The sequence below is a fragment of the Bidens hawaiensis genome, unplaced genomic scaffold, assembly GCF_021521415.1.
Source record: "Bidens hawaiensis isolate Kalapana, Puna unplaced genomic scaffold, B.hawaiensis_p1.1 tig00005523_1, whole genome shotgun sequence".
Lineage (NCBI taxonomy): Eukaryota > Viridiplantae > Streptophyta > Magnoliopsida > Asterales > Asteraceae > Bidens > Bidens hawaiensis.
Window position 1 is genome coordinate 721,073 of NW_027491356.1, and position 19,698 is coordinate 740,770.

Here is a 19,698-nt window from a genome sequence, read left to right on the forward strand (position 1 = left end):
AAAATTTTCAATTTTACCATTATACCCTTAGTTTACTCCCAAATGTCCATTACGAGTTTCTCTAAACCATCTCTACCTTTCTAGTCTTAAACGAGTCTCCACGCTTAAACATGATGAAACCTCATTCTTCCTTCCTTCAACAATTAAATTTAACTATGTTCTTACCTGCGCATTGCCGTATATGGATTAACATCTACAAAATATAACCTATGTTGGGTTCGTAGGCCTTGTTGGCCCGGTTTATTATATGAAGTCAAAAGAGGAGACGGGTGTGGGCGGTCGGGCCCAAGCCCGGCCCGGTTTAGATTTCTTACATAATAATTTACTAACCCTAGTTCAGTCTCTATATAAACAACATTATGTACTTGTAATATTTGGTCACTCAATAAAGATATACCTAGTTGCCACCCGTGGACGTAGGTCAGTTTAGACCAAACCACGTTAAATCCTCGTGTTCGTTTACTGCTTTCGTGTCGTGTTCAGTTCGTGTGTGCGTTTAATCCTAACAAGTGGTATCTAGAGCTTAGGTTCGAGATCACACGTAGAACCGTCCAGCCGTTGACGACAGCAAACAGTTCGTTTTAGGGTTTCGCGGCAGACAATTGCCGCCGCAACACTAGTTTCGTCTCAGCCGCTTTCAGGTTATGTTATTTTTTGAAAGCAATTTTATCATCGCGTTATCACCGTGGCCCGGCACTAGAGACATATCTGTTATTTTTTGAAGGCGTGAGCAGATCTGTAAGTTTGTTGACTTTTGGGCAATTTTTTTTGTTTCGTCAAAAGGAGCAATGGCCAGTGGGGTTTGATTTATATTGGCAGATCATGTTTCCTTCTTTTGGGCTTTAAACAAGGATAGTAGCCCATTGTAAGTCTAGATCAAATTTGTTATATTTTTGTGGGCTGTTTCTTTTGGGCCGAATTACAAAGAGCAGTAGGCTCAGTTTGTTAATTTTGTGGGCCAAAAATCTTGTGGGCTTTAACCAGTTTCGGTTTGGCGAGAACGAGTCAAGAACGTGTCAATCAAGACCCTATTTTTTTGTTGAAGAACAGTCGTCCATCAGAAGAAATTGTTTAACGAAACGGAGAACCAGTGTTAACCGCGCTTGACAGGTTTTATCGTTTCAGTTTAAAGTTTCAGTTTCTGATTTTCAGTTCGATATTCCGCTGCGTATAAATAGGTTGATTTTTTAACAGAGTTCAGTAGAACAATCGTTAAGTTCAGGCTCGTGTTGCTATGTCTGTCTCTGTTTTATCCAGTTTTTCGTTTTAGTCATTGCCATGGCAGAAGACGGAAAGGTTTCGATACAGAAGTTTGACGGACAGAAGTTCGGTTGGTGGAAGATGCAGATTGAGGCACTACTTTGTCAGAAAGACTTGGATGTAGTGTTCGAGGATGAAAAACCAGAAAAGATGTCAGAAGCAGATTGGAAGAAGTTAGACAAGAAAGCTAGGGCTTGTATTACTTTGTCGTTGTCGGAAGATGTGGCGTTTAACATCATGAAAGAAACCACAGCCCGTGGTATGATGGACGCACTATCCAACATATATGAGAAGCCTTCGGCAGCGAATAAGGTCTATCTTATCAGAGAGCTAGTGACAACTCGAATGAAAGAGGGTGGGTCAGTTATAACGCATATTAATAATCTTAACTCGAATTTCTCCCGCTTAGTGTCAGTCGGCATTAAGTTTGATGATGAAGTTCAAGGCCTCTTGTTATTATCCTCTTTGCCCGACAGTTGGTCGCAAACAGTGACTGCAGTTTGTAGTTCGTCTACAAATATTACTTTCGATGGGATTCGAGATCTGATTCTGGGAGAAGATTCAAGACGCAGAAGTTCAGGTGAATCATCAGGCAATATGCTAGTCACAGAAGGTAGAGGTAGGGGAAAACAGCGAGGCAGTGGGAGCAGGAAGAGGAGTCAGTCTAAGACTCGTAAGGATATTGAATGTTGGGGTTGTAAAGAGAAAGGACACTTCAGGAATCAGTGTCCGAATGGTAAGAAAGAGGTGAACGTTACAGAAGACGACACAGATGACGGGGTCAGTAGTGATGAGGCTTTGGTTTGTAGTGTTGAGAGTAGCGTTGATGCTTGGGTGATGGATTCTGGTGCATCGTTTCATGCCACTCACTGTAGTGAAACGATGAAGAATCTTAAATTTGGGGATTTTGGAAAGGTTCGACTAGCGAATGATGATATTTTAGAGGTTACGGGTATGGGAGACGTTGATTTGATAACTTCAGCCGGTACTTCTTGGACTTTGAAAGACGTGAGGGTTATTCCAAGTTTGAAGAAACGTTTGATTTCAGTTGGGCAGTTGGATGACCAGGGGCACGATGTTAAGTTCAGGAATGGGCAGTGGAAAGTAGTCAAAGGGAATCTCGTGGTTGCTCGTGGCAAGAAAATGGGTTCGTTGTATATGGTCGATATGTCACCGAAAGGAGTGGATCCAGTTTTGGTGAAAGACAAAGTCCGGTTCACAGAATCTCGTGGGCAGAAGAAGGTTCGTTTTGCAAGTAACAAACCCAGAGCCAAAGTGAAGATTCAGGATGAACGAGCTAGGAAGGTTAAATCAGTTGGGGGACATCGTGACAGTGGGAGCACAGGTCGTGTTTCAGTTACAGTTCCAGGTCGACAGTGGATTAAGAAAACCAGTATTCCAGCTGTAAAAGTCTCTCCAATGAATTACTTGCTGAATATGGAGAGTGTTTGTTCTCAGGTTATCTCAGGATCCGGTAGTTCGTTACAGTGGGAGCCGGTAGGGACAGAGAATGGGTCAGGGGCAGTTTCAGCCGTGACTGACGTGTTGGAGCTCCGGGGAGCTTCAACGGGCCTTCTGGTTAATTGATGAGAAGGCGGTGGCAACTAGAAGAAGTTTAATGTTCAGATTACAGAAGTACAATCAGGAGTGCAGACGAGAGTACTCAAGGCCTCCGAGTGGGAGATTGTTGGGTTCGTAGGCCTTGTTGGCCCGGTTTATTATATGAAGTCAAAAGAGGAGACGGGTGTGGGCGGTCGGGCCCAAGCCCGGCCCGGTTTAGATTTCTTGCATAATAATTTACTAACCCTAGTTCAGTCTCTATATAAACAACATTATGTACTTGTAATATTTGGTCACTCAATAAAGATATACCTAGTTGCCACCCGTGGACGTAGGTCAGTTTAGACCGAACCACGTTAAATCCTCGTGTTCGTTTACTGCTTTCGTGTCGTGTTCAGTTCGTGTGTGCGTTTAATCCTAACAACCTACTGCCTTAGTATATGGCTTCCCTACAAATGACATATGCACCTTTTAATTAATGGTGCAACTAATTATATGGCATGTAGCTAGTTATATCTATATGGCATGGAGTTTAATAAATTGTTCTAATATGCTCCATTAAACAGTTTTACATACAAGCCAAATAGTTCTACAGGGAATCAATTAATAGTGCAGCTAAAGATTTAACTTTTGATTATTACATTGTTAGTTATGTATACTTAACTAGGGATGAGCAAAAATCGGTACCGATTTGGTACCGTCGTTACCGAATTAGTACCAAGGTTTTGAGTTTTCGGGACTGGTACGGTACAATACCTGTATTTCTCGAATTTTACCTTAAATACCGGTACCGGTACCAAAATTTACGATTTTCGGGATCGAGATTTTCGATACCGGTACCGGTACGGTACCGAGCTCATCCCTATACTTAACATTGAATTTCAAGTTATATAATTCAAAAGGCTAACAACTTAACAAACAACATAGCATGCAACTTCATCAACTACTACATGTTTGGTGGGTCTTATTTGACAATTACTTATAGATATGATGCATACCATTGCTGTCGTTTACATCAGAGTTCTTATTGCATAATTAATTATCTCAAGAGAAACTATATTAATTCTTCCTTGATTGGTCACTACATCCCTAATTGAATAAGATGTAAAATCAAAACAAAGTGAGATTAACTTTAGAATACCTGATAAAAGAAGAACATGCGCTTAAGTAGGTGTATGCTTGGGGCGTCGGAGTACTTGAAAAGAAGAACATTGTTTCCTTCCTAACTCCTCCCCCTTTTTTTTTCCTTTCCCCTCTTAACTCAACTCTGGAAAGAGAGTGTTAATCTCCATCTCATTCATTTTATGAGCTAGACCTATTTTGTCAAGTGGGTTATAACATAGTATGGATTTTATACATTATTTAATTAAGTGTCATTTTCATACCTGAGATTTAACTAACTACGCAACTTTAGTACATTTTTTAAAATTTTTTACAAATCAACACGTGATATTTCTATTACAATCATGTTATTTAAGTACTTTTTGTTAACCCCGTTGTCTTTTCCGTTAAATCTACATTTTAGTCATGATCACATATCTACATTAACTAAATTATAAGTATTTTGATAATGAGAATTAAAATAATGGATCATATCTTAACATTTGTCCACGGATTCAAAAGGTAGTTAAGATTTTAATGCAAAATAAAAACTGAACTGATTACAATGGAAGAACAACCACACAAAAAAACGCGAGGAAGAGAAGGAGGATGCTAATGCTAAGGCTAAGCTACGGCGCGTCTACGTCCACTTTCCGTATCGTAACCTCTCGTTACCACAATCCTACCACTACACATACTGAATCGGATCCAGTGGTTACCAGACGAGCTTTGCCTCTGCTCGCAATCGCAACGGCGTCGGTGTTTTCAGTTTGTAACTCCTCCGTTCAAGTTTCCGCTGCACCTACTCCTCGATTTACCGAACTGCCTGAATCTGGAGGTGTTAAGGCGTTGGATCTTCGCGTCGGCGATGGTGAATCCCCGGCCATTGGCGATCAGGTTTTGATGCGCTTATCTCTTTCAGTTTGTATAGAAAATTAGTAATTATAATTATAGAGTTTGTTAACGGCAGAGAATTGGATAAATTTACTTCGAATTCTAGAAACAGTATTTGATTAGAGTTTATTACGTCTTAAATTTACGTCGCACTAATGATTTGTTCCAACAGAAATTACGCGAACTTCATCTCACAAGTTCCTGCTGAATTTTTACTTCTTTTATACCTAAAATTACGCACTCTAAAACACTGATGTTGCTAACACTGTAAACAGACAGAACTCAACAGAACTGAACCGAATGAAGCCTTGTTCGTTCGTTTAGCTTTAAAACTGTTCATGGACGGTTCATGAACGCTAAGCTAACCAAACGAAAAACTTGTTTGCGCTAGTTCGCTAAGAACATGTACTACTTAAGAAAAAAAGACAATATTCTTAATCCAAAATATTAGACATAATCACCTTACGGTCCTTACCTAAATATAAAGTTGAACACCTAAGATGATAATAATCATAAACATAATCATCGCCCAATCGGCGGTTTTATTCTTATAATGTCAACAAAGCACACGTTAGATTTGGTATTGTTAAAGCAAGACTTTATAAAACAAACCATTAACGAAACGAACATAAACAATAAAATTATAAAATTTACATGTTATGTTGGTTATTACAAATAAAATATTGTAAAATATAAAACAAACCTTTATCTAACGAACATAAACAAACAAATGTAAACGAACATAAATGAACACATTAGTCATTACCGAACGTTTACGAACACAAATGAACGGATGCAACCTTTGTTCACGTTCGTTCATTTAACTAAACGAACAAAATTTCTTCTTCATATTTGTTCGTTTATTAAACGAACGAATGTAGACGAACTTTCAGCCGTACGATTCACGAGCTGTTCGCTGAACGTTCGGTTCGTTTACAGTCCTAGATGTTTGTATTTGAAATTATCATAGTTACAAAAGCAAAATGGATATAGGAAAGGTGGTTTTGAAATTAAATTTCCCTATCTGAGTTTGTATCTTACCTAAATTCAAAAATCATGAAAAGAAAAAAAATTTATTTTTAACCTAGTTTCAGATTCTTTGTTTAAATCGGGATACATATGTGAATTTTTTTGTTCTGGTTTTGATTGCAGTAATAACTGCAATTTGATGCACAAATTGTGAACTTTATGCGTATGTTTTTAGTGTTGTTGATTGTGTAATTTTGAGGTTAAAAATTGATTTAGATTCTATACATTGAGGATGAATAGTTTAGGATATTACTGAAAATGTATACAATATGTTACTATGTAATCTGTGTTGTTCATATATACGCATTTGCATCTGTGTACTGCACAGGTTGCCATTCACTACTACGGTCGGTTAGCTGCAAAGCAAGGATGGCGCTTTGATTCGACATACGATCACAAAGATGAAACTGGTGAACCCATTCCATTTGTCTTCCTTCTTGGTTCTGGCAAAGTAAGTGTTTAATTCCTACCAGTTGTGTGTTTGACAAGTTATGTATATAAGTAATTTATAGAAAATTTAAGGCTATTTACACCTGATGTAAGATATTAAAATACTGTTTTTTGATCCACTATGAGAGCATTTGTTTCATTTTTTAATGTAGTTCAGGTGATAGCAGGGATCCAAGCAGCTGTTAGATCAATGAAAGTGGGAGGTATTCGTCGAGTCATCATCCCGTCATCTCAAGGATATCAAAACATGGATCAAGAGCCCGTTCCACCAAACGTAAGCTCTCCAAACTATCAAATGGTCCCTTTGTTTCCTCAGTTTGTTTTGTGGGACCCATCTTCATTTGTGGTTTTGACAGTATTTTGACAGGCAAAGGCTGTTCACTACCATTTTCAATCCTACACGCCTTGCGAACGGAGAAGGCTCGACCTTGGGGATTGTCATATTTGACATTGAATTGGTCAGCGTGAAACACCTCTAAATTTCGAATTTTGTCTTGTGCATAATCTAGAACATGACCAGATATATTTGCATCCATACATAATTGTGGATACCACTTAAATATAGATATCATTTTTTTTTGTATCCGAGTAACACGATTTATTTCTCTAATTCATTATACCGTTGGATGTTTGTATGATCTTCAAACGTTATTCATCATGGCAATTCCTGTTGCTATCTTCTAGTGGATCGATTTTCAGTTGGGGAGTGACTTCCGATCCTTGGATACTAATTTTTAACTACTGCAGACAATCGTGTGGGACTACCGATTGGAATGAACGATCACTTAAAATTTTTATAAAACTTTTCCATTATTTTGTCTAGATTGTTAGAAAAAGTGTGATTCTTAAAGCTTATGTTACACAATAGCTGTAAAGAATGAAGCAAATGGGTCAAATCAAACCGGTTGATTCACTGAGTTGAATTTTGCAGTAAAAGTATAATTTTTTTTTAAAACTAAAATGCTGTTACTGTTGGTTATGAATGTTTACTTCTGTTAATTTTGCTTTACACTTTCACTGTGACTGTGTTTCCTGTTTTTGAACGGCTGTAATTTGTGATCATCTTATCTTCTTGTAGTGTTAATATCACCATAAGGCATAAATAGCTGCTGAAACTATGTAGGACTGTAAAGAGAGTTCTAACCCTTTTCAAAACCACCGTATTTGTTTCCGTCAACACCCATTCTGACCCAAAAAAGAGGAACGCCATGGTTCTAACCAAAACTTAACCTCACCCAACACCTTGCCCAACCCGACCTGCCCGTTTTACCAGACATAACACAAACCGTGCTGAAAACAACCTATAAACAATGAAATATACCATTTTTAAAGTAATCTTATAAATCAATTATGTGTTACTTATTTCATATTGTAACATTATATTATGCTTCTAAACATTACAAACTTCATCATATAGATATAGCATATAATATAAGCTAACATACAGAAAATCAACTTAAGTACAACAATTTTAAAAGGTGAAGTTACATAATCAGGTTATCAAAAAGACACAAAAACATAGCCTCTTTTGTTACAAATTACACCCAACCGGTTAATCACATCTCGAGTTTCATCATCATTGTGTCGAACCACCCAACCGGTTCAACGCATCTCGAGCCACACCACACTCAGGATCAATCCTAACCGCACGCTCATACGCACCAACCGCCTCATCCACCATCGCCTTCTTCTCGTAACACTCTCCCAACAACCGATACGGCGTCGCATTATCCCCTTTCAATTTCACCGATTCCACCAGGTCCTCAATCGTCGAGTCAACTCGGCCTCGCTTACTCCCTTTCACCTTAATCTGCGCTCTCTTCAACAACGCATCCGCTCGTTCCGCGTAACTCAACGACTTCACCGTCACAGGCGACAACGCCACGTCAAGCGCCTCCACCGCTGACGTGGCGAAACCCTGGGCGTCGAGAGCTAGGGCTTTGAGGATGTGCGATGCGGCGTCGTTTGGATCGAGCGCGATGGACTTGTCGGCTTCGTCGGCGGCTTGCTTGGCGAGTTTGATGGAAGCCGTGTGGTTGGTTGTGGATCTGGATTTGGCTAGGAGCTGAGCGCCGACGATGAAATGGCGTTTGGCGGCGTGGCTTGAACGGTTTTTGTGACGGAATTTGGTTAGGAGGTTTTGAGGTGTTCTTTGCATAAACAGGAAGATGAAGATTGTGATGAGAATGAAAGCAGCTTGCATCGCTAGATCGGTGGTTATCATTTTGATCGGAGAATTGGGGATTTGATGTTTTCTAATGAAGAAAGTGTTACAAGGCAGCCTAAAATGACCTAAATGACAAATTGATCCCTTTATTAACCACATGAAATAACCGCTTTCGTTTCTAAGGCTTTTTTTTTTTAAAGAATTTAAAATTGGATTTGGATTTGGATTTGGATTGGGATTTGGAATTTGAATGGAATACAATATTTGAGAATCTCTATCATTTGGTTGGTTGGTTAACATGTATTGGAATTGGAATCTTCTTCATTCTCCGTGTTTTTTTGAAGAACGAGAGAAACGTTTTAGTTTTTTCATATTTTTCGTTTTTGATTTATATTTTGAGTTATGATTTTTTTATTAATTTTTTGAATTTTTTTTAGGGGTTTTTATTTTCCATAACAATTATTATAAAATAGGTGGGATTTTAAAATCCCATGAAATGTGGGATTTAATGGGATTTAGTTTCAATTCTCATTTTTTCATTTAATGAAACGAACATATCAATTCATGGGATTTAAAATCTCATTCCTTAAAATTCCTTCCAAATCCTTGAAACGAACAAGACCTAAACGTTTGGTATATAGTAATGACACGGGGAATGGAGATTCGGGAATGAAAAAAGTGATATTTGGTTGCTCAATAGAATGGAAACATCCATCACACATGGAATCCCATTCCATCAAAACCATTCCTTCCCACACCCATTATTTTTTCTAATTCCATTCCTCCTTCACCCCTACTTTCTCAACAACATCACCACTTAACAACAACAACCACCACTACCATCGCCACCACCATCACCACCTGCTGACCGCCACCACCAACACCGCCGCTACTATCATCGTTGCGGTAACCACCGCAACCATTGTCATCGCCTTCGCTTGGCCATCACCGCCACTACCACTGTCGCTGCTTAACCACCACCACCTGACCGCCACCACCGTTGCCGCTACCTTACCATCACTACCAATGCTACCACCGGTTGACCACCGCCACCGCTACCACCATTATCGTCACTGGAGCTACCACCACCACCACTGTCGCCAATGCTGTTTTTTTATATTAGTAAAAAAATTATTTTGAGATAGGAATGTTTTTATTATTTATATTTCATTCCTACAATTTTTTTGGATTCCAAACAACATAAAGTAATAATTCATTTCATTCATATAGGTTAACCAAACAAGAAAAAGTATTGGTAATGATCCATTTCATTCCCTTGTCCATTCCATTCTTTCTCCCATTCCACTCCGTTCATTCCATTACCTCCAACCAAACATACCCTTATAACTATAGTTATTGTATTAAGTTGGTTATCTTCAATTCCGGTGCCCGGAAAATCAAAATAACCAGGGTGGGCAGAGGTAGGTAACCTATGGGGGGGGGGGGCACTTACTCATTGTTTTACTAACACATACTTGTAAACACGGAACTCAGGTAGGTGGACTGTGGGCAAGGCCCCCTAGCCAAGCTCTAAATCCACCTAACGCGATATTTGCGAGCGCTGAGATCAACTTAAGCCATGCGCGTATTCCCTCCCCCCCACCAAATTCAACTCCTAAAATTCCTAAATCCGCTCCACATATCCTAAAAACCGCAAACCCTATATTGAGTCAATTCAAACTCTACATTCCAACTAAATAGAGCGTAATCAAGCTTGACAATAATTCTGCAACTGTAATCATCACAAAGATGGATAAATTGAGGGTTAAACTAATACAAAAATCAAACTCTAGATCATCAAATTTGTCTTCGAAAGCCGTAATAGAACGAAGATCAAAACAATACAATGATAGACCTAATATTACATGTTTAGTATTTAGTCTATTTATCATATTGTAGTTCTTCAATCAAAATATACTTACCAATAGTTTTTGTTTGTGCAATGTTAGTTAAGCACGTTGAGTAGTGTAATTTGTCAATGTGGTTCGGTAGTAGAATGTTACCGAGCATTTTTCTTTGTGTTTTTTCTTCTAATGGATATTGAGTGTGTTGATTTTAATTGGTTCAAATGTATTGTACGTTTCTCTTAGTGTTTGTTCGATTGTAGACGTGTAGGTTTTGAGGTGTCGTACGTACGATCCAAGATCGGACAAACGCCCATGACGCAAAAATGAACGCGTTGGTATATCCGGATCGCATTTCATGCGGGTTTTGAGCAGCTTTCTAGACTCGAACCATACGCGAGGAGGTATATCTTTTATATCTTTAAGTGCTGAAAAAAAATTAGATGACGAGATATTAGTACAAATATTGTTATACCAAATAACCTGGACAATAAAAATATCTGTTAATAATTATTTAATAATTATTTATACAACTATTAGTTAATATCGAGCGTTAAAAACGGTACTATCGAGTCTTGGACGATTTCGTGTAAATTTATGATATAAAAATATACATACGATATTTGGACAAAATATCGTATTCCGATAATCGGTTAATAAAAGCATTATATTTTACAATAAATATATACTTTTTATTAAATAACGTCCATGTTTAGTTTCGAGAAATCTATTAGTTATACAACAATTGCTTGAAACTAAGTTGTTTATAATTATATGATATTTTGAAACATTCGATTCGGTTATGATTTTCGAAAATGATAGAAGTTCGTAATTTAATCATTACAATTGTGATAAATAAGACACATGAGGATAAACGAGTTAAGTTAGGACACGTTCCTAGTTGTATATGTGTTTATATGTTAATAAATTTTGTATGAAACACAGGAATCCAACTATCATTGGATGACTGTTATTAATATCTTGCATCAACTGGTTGTGTATCACCTCGTATGTGTTAATTGTGTCTAGACAAAGGTGAGTTTCTCAGAAATGTCCACTTTTTTAAAAGATTTTTAAATGTTTTTTTTTGGTGGGGGGGGGGGGGGGGGGGGCATGTTTGGGTTAAAAGCGCATTTTATTTTGGCAATTGTGATATTGTAATGACTTTAAATTGATCGACGTTAACTAACGTGGCCGGGCTGATGGGAAAGTGTTACCGCCGTCTTTATAATCATTAACTTGTGGACATGCATAGAAATATTGGTAGATCTATTGAGGTGATGCCCTATCATCACCGGTTGCGCCAGTAGGGTAAATGATAAATATTTCGAATTATTGTACGCTTTGATTATAGATTTAAAATTCTTATATTTTTTATATTCCTTGCTAGTTTATAACTATCACAAGTTGTTAAAGAATAAAATGTTGAATTTTAGACACTTTCGTTGGTGAAGCGAAAGGGGTCCACTTGGTCTGTCGTAGTGAACGAGGACCAAATTTTTAATTAACTTTCGTGTATGAAACGAAAGTAGGCCTTGGTCAAGTGGGGCAAGGTAATGTGTTAACGAAAGTAGGCCTTGGTCTAATGGGGCAAAGAGAGACTTTGTGTAATTATTGGCTTTGTTTTGACAAAGAAAAGTTTTGTTTTAGAAAGACAATTTCATTAAGCGAAAGGGGTCTAATGGATTTTTCGTGAGACGAAAACTAGTTTCTATGTGACATTTGGTTTCGTACCTATAAGGACGAATCAATATCTTAACATGGAAAGTATTGCTTTTTAAATATTGCTGCGACTGAAGTCGTTACTGCGAATTTTGCTGGTTCAATAAAAGTTGACTTTGGGTCGTTTGAACGAAGTGGTATTTGTGGAAATATTTAAAGAAGAAAAGCTTTGTTTCAAAAATATAAGTTTAAAATTGAGAAGCCACCATCCGTTGTGTTGGCGTATTTTAAACGTGTTTTTTAGGTAAATGAAAAGTGGATGTTTCGTGAAGATGATGTGGGAATATAGGTGTAATACCTAAATGTTGGACTTGTATTTTGAATAATTCGTGTGCTCTGACACGTGCGATTTATGACATTTTATAATGAATAAAATTCCGACTTGTATATTAATATGTTATGCTTAAATATTGATGGTTAAACGGCGTCTGTCACAACCCAAATTAGTTTGATTAAGTCTTCCGCTGTTAAGTTAAGGTTTTTAGGGTGTGACACAAATGATCAATTAACGAATAGGTACAACTAAATCTGTTATTTCCGGCTAATTTGGTGGATCAAAATCAAGGGGGGGGGGGGGGGGTGTTAGGTCAACGATTAAGGGAAGAAAAATAAAAGAAAAAAAAATTAAAATATTTTGCATTCAAGTCCCTAGAGTTTGATTGTTGATCCCTTGTTGTAGAAATTAAGTTAAATGGGTTATTTTTGCACAAGTTTTTATAGTTCTGAAGAGGTATGTACCCGCCTCAACATCGAGCGGGGCGGGTCAACCCACAAGATATATACAAGACATTAGAAATCAAAGATATTATCAAGGCACAAAGCCAAAACTTATGCGCACAGCGCATATCGCATATGCTCAAGCATCACATGCTTGCACATATCACATATGCTCAAGCATCACATATGCTCACGCATCACATATGCTCATGCATCACATATGCTCGCGCGTATCACATGCTCACGCATCATATATGCTTATGCGTATCACATCGTGCGTGGCGCACCCGCGCGCGGCGCATATCACATACTCGCGCATCATACATGCCCACCCATATCACAGTTGCGCATGGCGCAGCTGCGCGTGGGGCATCCGCGCGTGACGTGTATTACATGCTTGTGCGTATCACATCTGCGCATGAAATATCTGCGCGTGAGAATAAAGAGAAGACCTCGCGCATCCTCAGGATGGGCGCATATCACACATGCACATAATCAACCTCGTCCTTATCCAAATCAGGATTAGGGCAACCTTGATTGTGCACGTCAGACAACCTTCCAAAAGGCATCTTTTTAAGGAATAAGGATATGCTGTTGTTGACAGCTGCTAAATGAAAGGTGGACAGCTCAGCATGACTCATGGGTTACCACGTGATTATAACCAATGAAAAAGCACCAGGTGTCTCCAAGGACACGTGGCGCAAATCGATTGGAGGAGGCCAACAAAACCCTAATTTGGTCCCAGCTCAATCAGTGGAAACCCTAGCACTATAAATACAACATCAACTCCACAAGGAAAGATATACAAGAACACAGTCACACAATCATATAGTATTCAGCTATTAAGCAATACTCTCCAGATTCCCTTACTCTCACATTATTATCTTCTCCTACATATACTTATTCTCACGCCGGAGGGTTACCCCAAAGAGGACCCCTCTGTCCCTTTCTGAGGGGTAAGTTAACGGCGTTGTTAATTTTGTAGGTGGAAGAACACAGATCCAGAAGAACCATCGGTGAAATAGTACAATCAAAACCCAAGGAAAGTAGATCTGCTACCAGTGAGTAGATCCACGTTTCTTCATTGGCGCCATCCACTGTTACAAACGGCAATCAGATCTCATCAGATCTACATAAAAAAAAAATCAATCACCATGGTTTCTGGCGTTCGTAACGCTGATCAAGCTCTGGAGGATATTGAACGTGAGGGTGTCAATGAGGGACAGCAGTTTCTGAGGGTGCCGCGTGATTCTACGCGCACCACCAGTAACCGTCCCTTCATCACAACCCCTCACGGCCAGACTGAAACTCCTCCAGACGATCTCACGTTACAAAATCTTGCCGGCACGAAACTGAAAGGACCAATGGGTCCAGAAGAAGAAACAAATGATCCGAATGAATGGCTCATAAACGAGCAGCGGCGTCTAATGGAAAAGTACAATGAAATGGTCAAACAGAAAAAGCTAGCCGACCAAACACAAAGGCAAGCGTTTGATAAGCAGACTACAAAAAGGCCGCGCGCGCCGGAAGACGGACATTCTGTTCACACTGCACACACAGAGTTCAGTGATGAAGAAGTGCATAGCATGAGGAAGACGCGAGATACTCATGCAGGAGGCTCACAACTCCGCGCGCCTGTGAACATGGCGCCTGGAGCCAGAGCAGATCTGGATCTGCACATGCCGTACAGCCCGCCAGTGAGGGGGCAAGTAGACGTAACCACGCCGTACAGGCCGGCCATCTTAGTGAAGCACTCAAAATTTACTGAGCGCATCGCTAAGGCCCCCATCCAGCACAAGACCAAGATGCCAAGTGGTCTGGGCAAATATGATGGCACAACAGATCCAGATGACTTTTTGCAAGGTTTCTATAACACGGGAAACCTAGAAAGCTGGACGATGCCAACATGGTGTCACATGTTTGCCCGCTGCCTTACGGGCGCGGCGCGTGTCTGGTTCGAGAGCTCGCCGACTGGGCAAATTGATGGGTTCGAGGAACTATTGGAAAAGTTCCAAGCCCACTTCGTACAGCAGCGCAGACACACACGCGATCCTGATGACATCATGCACTGCGTGCGCAGGAATGATGAAACGATTGAGGACTACATCACTCGTTTCAATCAGGAGTCTCTGGCAATCGGGGGTATAACTGAGCAACTCCTGCGCGTGGCTTTTATACAAGGCGCGCGCAGTGATCAACTCCGCCGAGCTCTCGTAAGCAGAGATGGTATGCCCACCACTTGGGCAAAACTAATGGAAGCATCGCGAGTCTTCGTGAGAAATGAAAAACAGATTGCCCAAGATAGGGCAAGAGAAAGAGCGCATCAGCCTGAATCACCGCGCAGCAAAGAGAAGAGGGCCAAACAGAACTCTGTATGGTCCAGGTTGCAACCAACAAGTTTTTCTTCCGCAGAAAAGCAAACGCAACCAAGCTCACCCCAGCCCCAAAAAGATGTTCGTAATCGCGGGGAGGGTGACAAGAGGGAGGGCGGCAGAGATCCTAGCAGACCTCTGCCAAGAATATGGACTCCCCTCACTAAAACACCTTCACAGGTGTTAAGTACTGAGAATGTCCAATTCAAGCCCCCCAAGCAACTACACTACAAGGGACCGCAAAACAGTGGCAAATATTGTGAATTTCACAGGTCCCCGGGCCACAACACCGACGCATGCCATCATTTAAAGGATGCGATCGAGAAGGATGTAAAATCAGGCAGGCTGGCTCACTTGGTGAAAAACCCAAGAATAGAAGATGAGCAACCGGAAGGAGCCTCTGCCAGCAAGAAATACAAAAGAATCTGTGTGGCTGAGGGGGGACGACAAGGGCAGACGTCAAAAAAGAGAAGCGCGCAAATCAGCGGAGATTGGCGCGAGCAGCAAGTTATCTTCCCAAGAATCAGGGGAGGCCCTTCAATCAGCAGCCCTCTCGTCATCACCACACACATTGCTCATTACGAAGTGTCAAAGGTCCTGGTGGACACTGGAAGCGAATCTGACATTATGTATGAGCAATGTTTCAGAAAGTTAGACCCTGCAGACCAAGCGCGGCTCGAGATGGTGAACGCACCAATCTGTGGTGTTTCAAATGAAATCATCCATCCCCTAGGTCAAATTCAGTTTGAACTAACTATGGGGGATGATGACCGCAAGCGAGCCGAAGTTGTCAACTTCTTGGTCTTGCCCACCACGTCATGCCACAATATGATCCTGGGTAGGGGAACGATTGCCCAATTTAATGCTATACCGTCGCCAGCGCACGGCGCATTGGGGTTCCCTACACCAACAGGCGTAACATTTGTTTACCGCGATCATTTGTGCGCAGTGACAAGTACGCCGCGGGAAGGGAGAATGAAACTTCCAATGGCGGACAATGCGCCAGAGAAATGGATTTTAAACCCAAAATTCCCAGAGCAAACGGTCACAATTGGCGCTACCATTTCAGACGAAACGAGATTGAGAATGAAAAGGTTGCTCACAAAATACACGTCGGTCTTCGCGTGGCAACACTCCGATATGACTGGGGTCCCGCGAGACTTGGCGCAACATTCTCTTAACACGTTCAAGTCGGTGGAGCCAATTGCTCAGAAAAAGAGAATCATGGGGGATGAAAAGGCGAAGGCCATGAATGAGCAAGTTGAGGACCTGTTGCGCGTAAACATCATCCGCCCGATCCGATACCAGACGTGGGTAGCCAATCCTGTGATGGTAAAGAAAAGCAACGGGTCATGGAGGATGTGTATTGACTTCAAGGACCTCAACAAAGCATGTCCGAAAGACTGTTACCCCCTCCCAAACATCGACGCAAAGGTGGACTCCGTGGCGCCATTCAAGCTCAAATGTTTCCTGGATGCCTACAAAGGCTATCACCAGATTCAAATGGCACCACAAGACGAAGACAAGACTGCCTTCAGAACCGACAAGGGTGTTTTTTGTTACACAAAAATGCCCTTTGGTTTAAAGAATGCGGGCGCCACTTATCAGAGACTTATGGATTCGGTTTTCAGTGAACAAATCGGAAGAAATCTAGAAGTCTACGTTGAAGATTTGGTGATCAAGAGCAGGGAGGAGAGACAAATGCTCAAAGACATCGAGGAAACTCTTCAGCGCTTAATGGAAGTCAACATGAAGCTCAACCCGAGCAAATGTACTTTCGGCGCGGAAGAGGGGAAATTTCTTGGTGTAATGGTCACTAAGGATGGTTTCAAGGTGAACCCTGAAAAGGTGGAAGCCATCCTTGACATGCCTTCACCATCCACCATGAAAGAGGTTCAGAAGCTGAATGGTAGATTGGTGTCAATCAACAGGTTCCTAGCGAACCACGCCAGCAAATCTACTCCATTCGTTAACACTTTGAGGAACTGCTTGAAGAAGAGCCAATTCAAGTGGACGCCTGAGGCTGAGCAAGCTTTCAGTGAGATAAAAGAATGTCTCATAAAGCTGCCCGCGCTCACAGCTCCACTTCCTGGCGAAACCCTTACATTGTACTTGTCAGCTGGAGACCGCGCCATCGGCGCAGTATTATTGGTGGATCGCAAGGGGATCCAAACGCCAATATACTATGTGAGTCGGGTGCTGACAGACCCTGAGACGCGCTATTCCATCATGGAAAAGTTAGTTTTGTCACTAACACATGCGTCGCGAAAGCTTCATAGATACTTCAATGGTCATCCTATTGAAGTTCTGACAGGTTACAACATCCAGCAAGTCTTGCGACGCCCCGCGCTCTCCGGAAGGCTGACAAAGTGGGCGCTGGAATTAGGTGAACACACGATCACCTATAAGCCCCGTCCAGCAATAAAGGGTCAAGTTTTAGCGGATTTCATCACGGAAATCCCAGAGGGAAAGATTGAAGAAGCTCAGCGCGAGGTAGACCCTCCGCGAGCAAATGATGAAGAAGATGTTTGGAGGCTATTCACTGATGGAGCCTCCAACAGCGAAGGGTCCGGCGCAGGCCTCAAACTGGTGGACTCTGATAATCATGAATATACTTATGCTATTAGGTTGGACTTCAAGAGTACCAACAATGAGGCTGAGTATGAAGCCCTGCTGGCTGGTCTGCACATTGCGCGCAAGTTTGGGGTTAAAAGGCTAGAGGCCCATGTTGATTCTTACTTGGTAGCTGCACAGGTCAATGGCCTTTATGATGCCAAGGAGAACACCATGCCTCTATATCTAGAGCAGGCAAAAAAGCTCGTTGAGCAGTTTGACTTCTTCAAAATCATACACATCTCGCGCAGCGAAAACAAGTCCGCTGACGCGTTGAGTAAGATGGCATCAACTAATTTTGATCACTTTGGCAAAGATGTCAGGGTGGAAGTGATGAGCAACCCGTCAGTGCAAACGCAATCTGTCCTTGTAATTCATACAACCCCTTCATCCTGGATAACTCCAATAATGGAATTCCTGAAGGAGGGGAAGTTACCGGACGATCGCGCACAGGCGAGAAAGATAAGACACAAGGCGCAGAACTATGAACTACTTGATGGTACATTATATCGACGCTCTTATCTTGGACCGCTCATGAAATGCCTGGATGCTGAAGAAGCAAGCTATGTGATTAGGGAGATTCACGAAGGAATCTGCGGAATACACGCTGGCCCGCGCATGGTGGTTGCCAAGGCAATGAGCTCAGGCTACTATTGGCCAGGCATGTACTTGGATGCGCTAAAAGAAATCCAAAAATGCAAGGCATGTCAGAGCTACGCGCCAAACACCATGCGGCCAAAGAACAACTTGATTCCAGTGACCTCCGCATGGCCTTTCCACAAATGGGCCATTGATATTGTGGGGCCCCTGCCGCAAGCGCAAGGGCGAGTGAAATTTTTGGTAGTGGCGGTAGACTATTTCACAAAATGGGTTGAGGCCAAGCCACTAGCAAAAATCACAGCTGAGGCGATGAAGCAATTTATCTGGAGCCACATCATTTGCCGTTTTGGCCTTCCTATGGAAATTGTGAGCGACAATGGCAAACAATTCACTGATAGGAAGATATCCAGCTGGCTCAAAGAATTGCACATCAACCAAATCTTCACTTCGGTCTACCACCCTCAGGGGAATGGCCAAGTGGAGCGCGCGAATCAAAGTTTGTTAAATGGGCTGAAGAAAAGATTGGAGGGAGAATCCCATTCTTGGGTCGAAGAGTTACCTAATGTCCTGTGGGCGCACAGGACATTAAGCAAAACTAGCAATGGCGAATCCCCGTTCAGCCTAACCTATGGGACAGAGGCTATGATCCCAGCGGAAATTGGATGCCCATCCCATAGGGTACTCATGATGAGCAAGACTGATAACGAGCGCGAAAGAAGATTGGACCTCAACTTGCTTGAAGGGCGCAGAGAAGCGGCTATCATCAATGAAGCCAAATACAAGAAAAAGCTGGAAAAATATTATAATCAGCGCGTTAAAGAATGCCACTTCAAGAAAAATGATTTTGTCCTTCGAAACAATGAAGCTAGCCGCGCAATACCCCTAGGAAAAATGTCCCCCAATTGGGAAGGACCTTATCAAATCTCAGAAGAATTGGGGAAATGCGCGTACACTTTAAAAGATTTGAATGGAAAAAAGATACCGCGCGCGTGGAACGCAGCACAGCTTAGAAAATGCTTCATGTAAAAATTCAAATATGTAATCAAGGCTTTTAAGCCATCATGAATGATGATTCGCGCTATCTTTCAATATTTGTTCTATTACCTTTGCATACATGTTTCACACTTCCTTTATTAATTTGGAGCAATATGACAACACTATATTGACTTCAAAACAAAATAAAACGAAGTAAAACATACATGCGCGAGCCTTAGCTCAAACGCGTTAACGAGTCTTAACTCTAAAACGTCAGGGCCTTAGCCCAAACCTACGAGCCTTAGCTCAAACACGTTAACGAGTCTTAACTCTAAAAACGTCAGGGCCTTAGCCCAAAACAAAGAGCCTTAGCTCAAAACATTCACAAACATCC

General features: G+C 41.3%; 2 protein-coding genes across 2 annotated transcripts; one reads left to right on the forward strand and one right to left on the reverse strand.

The window, feature by feature from the left end:
- The first annotated feature begins 4,536 nt into the window (after window positions 1-4,536).
- Window positions 4,537-6,885, forward strand: LOC143630046 (peptidyl-prolyl cis-trans isomerase FKBP17-1, chloroplastic-like). The gene is made up of 4 exons (XM_077099153.1): window positions 4,537-4,818; window positions 6,173-6,295; window positions 6,452-6,568; window positions 6,651-6,885. Exons 1-4 carry the CDS (start codon window positions 4,537-4,539, stop codon window positions 6,771-6,773), a joined length of 645 nt encoding a protein of 214 aa, XP_076955268.1. The 3' UTR covers window positions 6,774-6,885.
- A 985-nt stretch (window positions 6,886-7,870) lies between these two features.
- LOC143630047 (uncharacterized) lies at window positions 7,871-8,518 on the reverse strand. The gene has a single exon (XM_077099154.1). The coding sequence runs from the start codon at window positions 8,516-8,518 to the stop codon at window positions 7,871-7,873; it is 648 nt and encodes a 215-aa protein (XP_076955269.1).
- Window positions 8,519-19,698: the final 11,180 nt, after the last annotated feature.

Excerpts from the sequence above, each read along its gene's own strand:
- LOC143630047 (XM_077099154.1), bottom strand. The coding sequence starts at position 8,518 with ATGATAACCACCGATCTAGCGATGCAAGCTGCTTTCATTCTCATCACA.
- LOC143630046 (XM_077099153.1), top strand. The coding sequence starts at position 4,537 with ATGCTAAGGCTAAGCTACGGCGCGTCTACGTCCACTTTCCGTATCGTA. Across the intron at positions 4,819-6,172 it reads CCCCGGCCATTGGCGATCAG|GTTGCCATTCACTACTACGG; the intron begins GTTTTGATGCGC and ends TGTACTGCACAG. Across the intron at positions 6,569-6,650 it reads AAGAGCCCGTTCCACCAAAC|TATTTTGACAGGCAAAGGCT; the intron begins GTAAGCTCTCCA and ends TGGTTTTGACAG.